Source organism: Ovis canadensis, chromosome 9 (assembly GCF_042477335.2).
Source record: "Ovis canadensis isolate MfBH-ARS-UI-01 breed Bighorn chromosome 9, ARS-UI_OviCan_v2, whole genome shotgun sequence".
Classification (NCBI taxonomy): Eukaryota; Metazoa; Chordata; class Mammalia; order Artiodactyla; family Bovidae; genus Ovis; species Ovis canadensis.
The window spans coordinates 14,466,790-14,478,826 of NC_091253.1; the positions used below are offsets into that span (position 1 = coordinate 14,466,790).

Below are 12,037 nucleotides of genomic sequence, written 5' to 3' on the forward strand. Positions count from 1 at the left end.
GTCATTCAGTTCAGTTCAGTTCAGTTCAGTTGCTCAGTCATGTCCAACTCGTTGCAACTCCATGTCCCACAGCACGCCAGTCCTCCCTGTGCATCACCAACTCCCAGCGTTTACCCAAACCCATGTCCATTGAGTCGGTGATGCCATCCAACCATCTCACCCTCTGTCATCCCCTTCTCCTCTTGTCCTCAATCTTTCCCAGCATCAGGGTCTTTTCAACTGAGTCAGCTTTTCGCATCATGTGGTCAAAGTATTGGAGTTTCAGCTTCAAGATCACTCCTTCCAATGAACACCCAGTCCTTTAGGATGGACTGGTTGGAACTCCTTGCAGTCAAAGAGCTTCTCAAGAGTCTTTCTCAACACCACAGTTCACAAGCATCAATTCTTTGGGGCTCAGCTTTCTTTACAGTCCAACCCTCACATCGATACATGACTACTGGAAAAACCATAGCCTTGACTAGGCGGACCGTTGTTGACAAAGTAATGTCTCTGCTTTTGAATATGCTGTCTAGGTTGGTCATAACTTTGCATCCAAGGAGTAAGCGTCCTTTAATTTCATGGCTTCAGTCACCATATTAAGTGATTTTAGAGCCCAGAAAAATATACAGCCACTATATAAAATATAAAAATATAAACAGCCACTGTTTCCCCATCTATTTGCCATGAAGTGATGGGACTGGACACCATGATCTTAGTTTTCTGAATGTTGAGTTTTAAGCCAACTTTTTCACTCTCCTCTTTCACTTTCATCAAAAGGCTCTTTAGTTCTTCTTCACTTTCTACCATAAGGGTGGTGTCATCTGCATATCTGAGGTTATTGATATTTCTCCTGGCAATCTTGATTCCAGCTTGTGTTTCCTCCAGTCCAGCGTTTCTCATGATGTACACTGCATATAAGTTAAATAAGCAGGGTGACAATATACAGCCTTGACATACTCCTTTTCCTATTTGGAACCAGTCTGTTGTTCCATGTCCAGTTCTAACTGTTGCTTCCTGACCTGCATACAGATTTCTTAGGAGGCAGGTCAGGTGGTCTGGTATTCCCATCTCTTTCAGAATTTCCCACAGTTTATTGTGATATACAAGTCAAAGTCTTTGGCACAGTCAATAAAGCAGAAATAGATGTTTTTCTGGAACTCTCTTGCTTTTTCCATGATCCAGCAGATGTTGGCAATTTTATCTCTGGTTCCTCTGCCTTTTCTAAAACCAGCTTGAACATCTGGAAGTTGATGGTTCACATATTGCTGAAGCCTGGCTTGGAGGATTTTGAGCACTACTTTACCAGTGTGTGAGATGAGTGAAGTTGTGCAGTAGTTTGAGCATTCTTTGGCATTGCCTTTCTTTGGGATTGGAATGAAAATTGACCTTTTCCAATCCTGTGACCACTGCTGAGTTTTCCAAATTTGCTGACACATTGAGTGCAGCACTATCACAGCATTATCTCTCAGGATTTGAAATAGCTCAACTGGAATTCCATCACCTCCACTAGCTTTGTTCGTAGTGATACTTCCTAAGGCCCACTTGACCACATTCCAGGATGTCTGGCTCTAGGTGAGTTTGAGTGATCACACCATCATGATTAACTGGATCATGAAACTCTTTTTTCTACAGTTCTTCTGTGTATTCTTGCCACCTCTTCTTAATATCTTCTGCTTCTATTAGGTCCATACCGTATCTGTCCTTTATTGAGCCTTTCTTTACAGGAAATGTTCCCTTGGTATCTCTAATTTTCTTGAAGAGATATCTAGTCTTTCCCATTCTATTGTTTTCCTCTATTTCTTTCCATTGATCACTGAGGAAGGCTTTTTTCTCTCTCCTTGCCATTCTTTGGAACTCTGTATTCAAATGGGTATATCTTTCCTTTTTTTCCTGTGCTTTTCACTTCCCTTCTTTTCACAGCTATTTTTAAGGCTTCCTTAGACAGCCATTTTGCTTTTTTGCATTTCTTTTTCTTGGGGATGGTCTTGATTCCTGTCTCCTGTACAATGTCACGAATCTCTGTCCGTAGTTCATCAGCCACTCTATCAGATCTAGTCCCTTAAATCTATTTCTCACTTCCACTGTATAGTCATAAGGGATTTGATTTGGGTCATACCTGAATGGTCTAGTGGTTTTCCCTACTCTTCAATTTGAGTGTGAATTTGGCAATAAAGAGTTCATGATCTGAGCCACAGTCAGCTCCTGTGCTTGTTTTTTGCTGACTGTATAGAGCTTCTCCATCTTTGGCTGAAAAAAATATAATCAATCTGATTTTGGTGTTGACCATAATAGTCAATTAATACTGTGATTACTATTGGCAGCCACCATTTACTGACATAGACTTATTCCATCTTTACTGATACAGACTTACTTTAAGACCTTTGAGAGAGGAGTGGTAGGCTTTGTTGTTGTTGTTGTTGTTCAGTCTTTTATGCCAGGATTGAACAGCGTGTGTTATGCTGTGCTGTGCTTAGTTGCTCACTCATGTCTGACTCCCTGTGATCCCATGCACTACAGCCCGCCAGCTCCTCTGTCCATAGGATTCTCCAGGCAAGAATACTGGAGTGGGTTGCCATGCCCTCCTCCAGGGGATCTTCCCAACCCAGAGATCAAATCCAGGTATCCTGCTTTGCAGGAGAATTCTTTACTATCTGAGCCACCAGGAAAGCCCATTGAGTGTCATGTCAGGCCCTAAATAAATAAATAAATAAATATACAAAGAACTGATCAGTTCAGTTCAGTTCAGTCGCTCAGTCGTGTCTGACTCTTTGCAACCCCATGAATCACAGCACGCCAGGCCTCCCTGTCCCTCACCAACTCCCGAAGTTCACTCAGATTCACGTCCATCGAGTCGGTGATGCCATCCAGCCATCTCATCCTCTGTTGTCCCCTTCTCCTCCTGCCCCCAATCCCTCCCAGTATCAGAGTCTTTTCCAATGAGTCAACTCTTCACGTGAGGTGCCGAAGTACTGGAGTTTCAGCTTTAGCATCATTCCTTCCAAAGAAATTCCAGGGTTGATCTCCTTCAGAACAGACTGGTTGGATCTCCTTGCAGTCCAAGGGACTCTCAAGAGTCTTCTCCAACACCACACTTCAAAAGCATCAATTCTTCGGTGCTCAGCCTTCTTCACAGTCCAACTCTCACATCCATACATGACCACAGGAAAAACCATAGCCTTGACTAGACGGACCTTAGTCGGCAAAGTAATGTCTCTGCATTTGAATATGCTATCTAGGTTGGTCATAACTTTTCTTCCAAGGAGTAAGCGTCTTTTAATTTCATGGCTGCAGTCACCATCTGCAGTGATTTTGGAGCCCCCCAAAAAAAGTCTGACACTGTTTCCACTGTTTCCCATCTATTTCCCATGAAGTGATGGGACCAGATGCCATGACCTTCTTTTTCTGAATGTTGAACTTTAAGCCAACTTTTTCACTCTCCTCTTTCACTTTCATCAAGAGGCTTTTTAGTTCCTCATACTGCACATACTCTATGAAATTTATGGCACATACTCTATGAAATTATAACTAGTGAGTCTACCAATATTATTTTATAACTAAGGATTCTGAGACTTAGAAAAAATAATAGGAACAAGATAAATTACCAGGTCAAAAAAGCTAAGAGGATGAGCTACAATTTAAAACCCCATCTTTCTGATCCTCAAGCAAGCTCACTCTCTCTGATGCCAAAATGTCCTATCTCCAGAACTGGCCTCTGCTCTATCCTATTTTAATAATCATCAGTGAACCCTAGTTAAGACATTCTCACTGGTTTGTTCATTGTCTCTAAGAGAAGACAGTTTAAAAATAATATTTTACTTGAGATATATACATATGTAATATCTGTCTATATATCTATCTGTCATCTATCTCTGATGCCTTCCACAAAAACTTTTAAAAATAATATGCTAGCGAAACATGTACTTGCACAGAATCATACTTTTTAAATAAAACCTAACTGTGAAGTGCTTTGTGTTAATTCCTTTTGGTGGTCTGCTCTCAGATTATTTGTATGGGTTTTGCCATCATTCCACCCATAAGAACACATGAAGTCATCAAATTTAGATATACCTCCCCTCCCCTTTTATCCAACAGAACTCTGAAAAACCATTATAAATTAATGAAAAATAGTCTGCAATACAAACACTTATGAATCTGAGGATGAATAAATAGCCTATTGTTCTTGAATGTAAACTTCAGATAATCTGGAACCATTTAACTTCATCTTTTTCCAGTCTTTCTATTCAAAGCATATGAACTTGGATCAAACTTAGGTATATGTATGTGTTAGTCGCTCAGTCATGTTTGACTCTTTGCGACCCCATGGACTGTAGCCTACCAGGCTCCTCTGTCCATGGGATTCTCCAGGCAAGAATACTGGAGAGGGTTGCCATTCCCTTCTTCAGGGGATCTTCCCAACTCAGGGATTGAGTCCAGGTCTCCCGTATGGCAGGCAGATTCTTTACCATCTGAAGTACCTGGGAAGCCCAGATCAAGCTTAGTTTTGTATAATATTTTCAATTTTTACTAACATTTAATTTCAATAACTTTATTTTAAGGCACTACCTAGTTCATTCAAATTCACAGGCTAGAGAAAAATAAGTGAAAACAAATAGAAAATAACATATGTGAAAATATGACTGGAAATACATCGCTATGCTTCACACATCTGATAGCAAATTAAGCAGTGTTGAGAAAGAAATATCTTATATAGCTATTAAAGGCAAAAGGTTTTAATAAGACATTTTCTTTAAATTTATAAGTTACTAGTTCACGACTCACATCCACAGGTTTGCCATCTGAAGCTCGGGCAGCAATAACAGTCCTTCCACGGAAGTCCACGGTGCCCTTTCTGTCAGTATGCCGACTTGCAACTAAGTTACAGTCCACATAGAGTGAAATGGCCTGGGATTGTATACCAAAGCCAAGTTTATGCCACTGACGATCAAACAAAGAACGGAGTTCTTGATTTTTAAAAATGTAGTTCAACACATCTCCCTCGGCAGCTTGGAACATCAATTCCACCACCTTCCTTCCACCATCAACTATTACAGAAACCTGCAAAAATGCAAAGTATCTTTAAATGTTTGAAATTCAGTTTTAAAAATTATTAAAAAGACAAATAAAAACTCAAGTTTCACGTTAGTAGAACTGGGGCACTCAGTAAAATGTTCTAAATGACATTTGTTTCCATCAGATTTCTTAACATAAAAGAACAGTAAACGTCCAGCTACAAAAATGATTTAAATATGTGGTATTTGGTGAGTGTAGTATGCTCCTTTTGTAAGAGGACATCTAGGAGTATATATGTGTGTGTGTATATAAAAAACTCTGTATAAGTAATTCAAGAATTAAATGTTACTAATTTAAAAAGAATAAGAGATGATCACTTCCCTTAGCATGGAAACTGAGATCAACCTCTTTAATCTTTAATGATTTGCATGGTGCAGAGAAAATACATTTTCACAGAGTGCATATTCTTCCTGTTCAAGTCATATTTCCATCATAAAATTGTGACTATAATAACAGGTATAAAAGATCAGCAAAATGAAAAACTTAAAAAAAATTTTTTTAATTAATTAATTTATTTTGGATGCTAATTACAATATTGTGGTGGGTTTTGCCATACATTGACATGAATCAGCCATGGGTGTACATGCGTTCCCCATCCTGAACCCCCTTCCCTCCTCCCTCCCCACCCCATCCCTCTGGGTCATCCCAGTGTACCAGCCCTGAGCACCGTGTATCATGCATCGAACTTGGAGTGGCAATCTATTTCACATATGGTAATAAAAACATTCTGATGGATATGTACAGAAATAAACACAGATAGATGATGCCCATCAGTAACTGTGATGTTTACCTTCACTCCCTGGAGTACCTGCTCCCTTCCTTTCTGACCAACCTCTCTCACAAGTGTTCCTAGATCCCTGCTCCCTTCATGGCCCATCTGGGGGCGTTGTCTCTTCCACACGCCCACAGTTCTCACCCAACTCCAAACTGTCCTCAGCCACCGCTACCCTGCGATCGTGCTCCAATGTGGCATCCCCAGACCTTAGGCTCCCTGAGAACAGGAATCATGCTTTGCCAATTTCTTATTTTGTCACTAACTAGCATCTAGCATGTGTTCAATTATTTTCTATTGATGGAATCAATATTTATATCTCATTCCCTAATTCATTAGGGATGTCAGATGAAACAATTAACAGCTTTTAAATATATAATAGGAGATATCAGAAATGATAGGAGATAAAGTTGTTAGTGAGATGCACGTGGTGTCAATGAAGCAGTTATAAAGAAAGGGCAGTCAGTTTGAGTGTCTTCAGACAAAACAGGAATCCAGAAAAAAAAAAAAATACAAACTCTAATCTTGTCTCTCCCACCAGGCTAGCCAATTATGTATCTCAGTGAGACACCACCCACCACCCTGAACTCTAAGAATACTTGTATTTCCTGTGGATGATTCCTCTAAAAGAATACTCCGATATGAGGTCTGCTCCCAAATTTATTTCCAGTTTCAAGAGAGAACACTCATCAGCATACTTCTCTGGTTCCGCCCTTACCTGTGGCATGTTACGCTGGTTTAAAACCTGCCACAGGAACCACCGTTCCTTCTTTGAGTTCCTTCGCACCCGAAACATGGCAGCTATGGCGAACTCCTCAGGAAGACCTTTGGGAAATATCTTACTGTGGGAGGAAAACAAAGAACCATTGTGTGGAAACTGAAGGAGACAAGGACAGAATATCTCAGTGTGAAGGTTTCTACAACTCAATATCTCAGCTGCATTTTCTCAATGAATTTATAACTCATTACAGCTATCTACCTAATGAATACGGAAACAGTCACACCTGCAGTTACCTATGGTATTTTTATCCTGTTCTGTCTCTTTTTATAAATTTCCTGATAAAGTGTTGCTAAAGCTTGAGGTATGTAAAAGTGAGCAACTTTCAGACTGTTGTACTGTGGGGTGATATTCCTTTACTCAACAAGATATTCCCATAGAATCTTGGAATTCACTGTAGTCTTGCAGACAGTAGACACTTATAAAGAAAATAAATAATACCTCGGTTTTATCAGTAGAGAGAAGTACAGGGGATTTTAAAGAGCACTATTAACAATTACATGTATATTATTCCAAAGAAGTTTCACCACATTAAACTCTTGCAAAATAAATTCCTAATTCTGACTTTCTAGGTATCAATTTAAGACTGAAACTAAATATCATAAAGGCATTTTAGTTCATTTTTTTATTCTTACAGGAAATAAAATTTCACAAATTCTTCCTAGGTAGCAGAGAGAAGCCTAAAGACAGTCTAAGTATACTTTTGCCTCAATCTTGTTTCAAAATACTGGTCTCACTGGATCCGTGAAGAAACTTTGGGGAAAAAATTCACAGTGAACACACATCATATTTTGATTTTCATTGGAAAACATGGAGAAACACATTCCTTCACGTTGACTTTTAAACTTATCCACATTGTATATAAACACTTTGCAAGGCAGGAATCTTGCTTTTCTTTTAAAAAATCATGAGTAGCAGATACAAATTCTCTTGAGGCTTACACAGCCAGAGGTTGTTTATATAGATAAAATATCATATATTGAGATAGTAACTACTAACTGGGACTTCCCTGGTGGCTCAGATGGTAAAGAATGTGTCTTCAGTGCAGGACACCTAGGTTCAATCCTTGAATCAGGAAGATTCCCTGGAGAAGGGAATGTCAACCCACTCCAGTATTCTTGCCTGGAGAATTCCATGGACAGAAGATCCTGGTGGGCTATGGTCCACGGGGTTGCAAAGAGTCAGACACTGGGAATATCACACCAAGCTCCACTGAAACTGCCAACCAAACTTATGGAGAATTCTGAAACCTTTATTTTACACTTTGTGTTAGAGACAAAGTCACATGTAGTAAGGAAATCAGGAAAAAATATGAAAAAGCTATGCTGGCCTAAAGTTCTTACTTGGTTAAATACACGTACACGCATATTATGCATATATGTATATGTTCATACATGTACACAAGCATACCTCAGGAATATTTCAGGTTTGGTTCCAGATTCCTGGAATGAAGTGAATATCACAGTAAAGTGGGTCACACAAATTTTCTGGTTGCCTAGTGTATGTACAAGTTGTATTTACAAAATACTGTATTATATCTGGCATTCTATCTAAAAATGCACATGAAATGTTATTGCTAAGAAAAAATGCTAGCCATCATCTGACAACACACATATGTCACAAACCTTCAATGTGGAAAAAAAGAAAAATCAGCAATATCTATGAAGACAGGAAGGTGAAACACAATAAAAGGAGGCTGGTCTGTATATAGACAGATACAGACATAAACTCTAGTTTAACCTTCTTCACTAATCTGCTTACCCCCAGCCTGGAGGCTATCTGGCTCTCTTGTCTGGCTGGATGATGAATGAGGAAGTAACGCAGAATCTCATTTTCACCACACACATGTGCACGTGCACAAGCGCGCACACACACACACACACACACACACACACACACACACACACACCCTTTCCAGCGTCCACAGAGGCTCCTTGATTCCTCCCTGGGCTGAGCCTCTCCCGGTGCCTGGGGAAGCACCCTGGCCTATGTGCCAACAGTGCCCACCTAGCAGTTTCCTCCTCTCTGTGCTTGTGACTCCACTGCTTCCTGTCTTCCAAGAATGTATCATCTCTTTCTCTGTTGCTTCATCGCCCATTCTACAGCCATTTTTGTACTTTAGATGTTCAAACTCCATTTATGTCTCCCACCTCTCCCTCACCAATACCCCTCTTATCTTCGTTTACAAATATATGCATATATTCATCCTCTTCCCTGCTGTAAAACAGACAAAGCTCTCTCCATCCTCACTACAGCATTATATTAATGTTACCTGTATATATCCATCAAACCTCGTAAATGAGTACTGGGAACACCTACACTGTCATAGGCCTCAGTTGTCAGCTGTCCTGCAATCTGGAAGCATCGCTCTCTGCTCTCATGAGGATGCTCAGCCCACTCCTTTCCACAATGACCATCATGTGATATAGCCTCACCAAATCAGCAGGTTGCTGTGTTTTCAGCCAAATCAAAGGACTCTCCTCAGTGAACCAGCAAGTGGCAGCAACCTTCTGAGGTGAGCTCCAGAGGAGCTGGAAGCTGCCGCATCCACCAACGGCAAAAACAGACCAGCCTGTTCATTCAACTGCCATACAACCCAGCAGTCCCACTGCTGGTCATACACAATGAGGAAACCAGAACTGAAAGAGACACATGTACCCCAGTGTTCATCATAGCACTGTTTACAATAGCCAGGACATGGAAGCAACCTAGATGTCCATTGTCAGACGAATGGATAAGAAAGCTGTGGTACATATACACAATGGAATATTACTCAGCTATTAAAAAGAATGCATTTGAATCAGTTCTAATGAGGTGGATGAAACTGGAGCCAATTATACAGAGTGAAGTAAGTCAGAAAGAGAAACACCGATACAATATATTAACACATATATATGGAATTCATAAAGATGGTAATGATGACCCTATATGTGAGACAGCAAAAGAGACATAGATGTAAAGAACAGACTTTTGGATTCTGTGGGAGAAGGAGAGGGTGGGATGATTTGAGAGAATAGATGATTTGAGAAACGTGAAGTAGATCACCAGTCCAAGTTCAATGCATGAGACAGGGTGCTCACGGTTAGTGCACTGAGATGACCCTGAGGGATGGGATACGGAGGGAGGTGGGAGGGGGGTTCAGGATGGGGGACACACGTACACCCATGGCTGATTCATATCAATGTATGGTAAAAACCACCACAGTATTGTAAAGTAATTAGCTTCCAGTTCAGTTCAGTTCAGTCGCTCAGTCGTGTCTGACTCTTTGTGACCCCAAGAATCACAGCACACCAGGCCTCCCTGTCCATCACCATCTCCCAGAGTTCACTCAGACTCACGTCCATCGAGTCCGTGATGCCATCAGCCATCTCATCCTCTGTTGTCCCCTTCTCCTCCTGCCCCCAATCCCTCCCAGTATCAGAGTCTTTTCCAATGAGTCAACACTTCTCATGAGGTGGCCAAAGTATTGGAGCTTCAGCTTTAGCATCATTCCTTCCAAAGAAATCCCAGGGCTGATCTCCTTCAGAATGGACTGGTTGGATCTCCTTGCAGTCCAAGGGACTCTCAAGAGTCTTCTCCAACACCACACTTCAAAAGCATCAATTCTTTGGCGCTCAACCTTCTTCACAGTCCAACTCTCACATCCATACATGACCACAGGGAAAACCATAGCCTTAACTAGACGGACCTTAGTCGGCAAAGTAATGTCCCTGTTTTTGAATATACTATCTAGGTTGGTCATAACTTTTCCTCCAAGGAGTAAGCATCTTTTAATTTCATGGCTGCAGTCACCATCTGCGGTGATTTTGGAGCCCCAAATATTAAAGTCTGACACTGTTTCCACTGTTTCCCCATCTATTTCCCATGAAGTGATGGGACCAGATGCCATGATCTTCGTTTTCTGAATGTTGAGCTTTAAGCCAACTTTTTCACTCTCCTCTTTCACTTTCATCAAGAGGCTTTTTAGCTCCTCTTCACTTTCTGCCATAAGGGTGGTGTCATCTGCATATCTGAGGTTATTGATATTTCTCCCGGCAATCTTGATTCCAGCTTGTGTTTCTTCCAGTCCAGCGTTTCTCATGATGTACACTGCATATAAGTTAAATAAGCAGGGTGACAATATACAGCCTTGATGTACACCTTTTCCTATTTGGAACCAGTCTGTTGTTCCATGTTCAGTTCTAACTGTTGCTTCCTGACCTGCATACAGATTTCTCAAGAGGCAGGTTAGGTGGTCTGGTATTCCCATCTCTTTCAGAATTTTCCACAGTTTATTGTGATCCACACAGTCAAAGGCTTTGGCATAGTCAATAAAGCAGAAATAGATGTTTTTCTGGAACTCTTGCTTTTTCCACGATCCAGCGGATGCTGGCAATTTGATCTCTGATTCCTCTGCCTTTTCTAAAACCAGCTTGAACATCAGGGAGTTCACGGTTCACGTATTGCTGAAGCCTGACTTGGAGAATTTTGAGCATTATTTTACTAGCGTGTGAGATGAGTGAAATTGTGCGGTAGTTTCAGCATTCTTTGGCATTGCCTTTTTTTGGGATTAGAATGAAAATGGACCTTTTCCAGTCCTGTGGCCACTGCTGAGTTTTCCAAATTTGCTGGCATATTGAGTGCAGCACTTTCACAGCATCATCTTTCAGGATTTGAAATAGCTCCACTGGAATTCCATCACCTCCACTAGCTCCACCTCCATCACCTCCACTTGAAGTCAAGGCCCACTTGACTTCACATTCCAGGATGTCTGGCTCTAGATTAGTGATCACATCATCATGATTATCTGGGTCGTGAAGATCTTTTTTGTACAGTTCTTCCATGTATTCTTGCCATCTCTTCTTAATATCTTCTGCTTCTGTTAGGTCCAGACCATTTCTGTCCTTTATCGAGCCCATCTTTGCATGAAATATTCCCTTGGTATCTCTAATTTTCTTAAAGAGTTCTCTAGTCTTTCCCATTCTGTTGTTTTCCTCTATTTCTTTGCATTGGTCGCTGAAGAAGGCTTTCTTATTTCTTCTTGTTATTCTCTGGAACTCTGCATTCAGATGCTTATATCTTTCCTTTTCTCCTTTGCTTTTCACCTGTCTTCTTTTCACAGCTATTTGTAAGGCCTCCCCAGACCGCCATTTTGCTTTTTTGCATTTCTTTTCCATGGGGATGGTCTTGATCCCTGTCTCCTGTACAATGTCACAAACCTCATTTATAGTTCATCATGCACTCTATCTATCAGATCTAGGGCCTTAAATCTATTTCTCACTTCCACTGTATAATCATAAGGGATTTGATTTAGGTCATACCTAAATGGCCTAGCGGTTTTCTCTATTTTCTTCAATTTGAGTCTGAATTTGGTAATAAGGAATTCATGATATGAGCCACAGTCAGCTCCTGGTCTTGTTTCTGTTGAGTGTATAGAGCTTCTCCATCTTTGGCTGCAA

The 12,037-nt window shown here is 40.7% G+C and overlaps 1 protein-coding gene across 1 annotated transcript in view; it reads right to left on the bottom strand.

The window, feature by feature from the left end:
• Positions 1 to 12,037, bottom strand: part of COL19A1 (collagen type XIX alpha 1 chain) — a 474,185-nt gene that overhangs the window by 389,572 nt on the left and 72,576 nt on the right. The window contains exons 5-6 of the mRNA XM_069599490.1: positions 6,540 to 6,663; positions 4,759 to 5,034 (exon numbers count right to left, since the gene is read on the bottom strand). Of these exons, the coding sequence (XP_069455591.1) occupies positions 4,759 to 5,034; positions 6,540 to 6,663 (400 nt within the window). The remainder of the gene's footprint in view (positions 1 to 4,758; positions 5,035 to 6,539; positions 6,664 to 12,037) is intronic.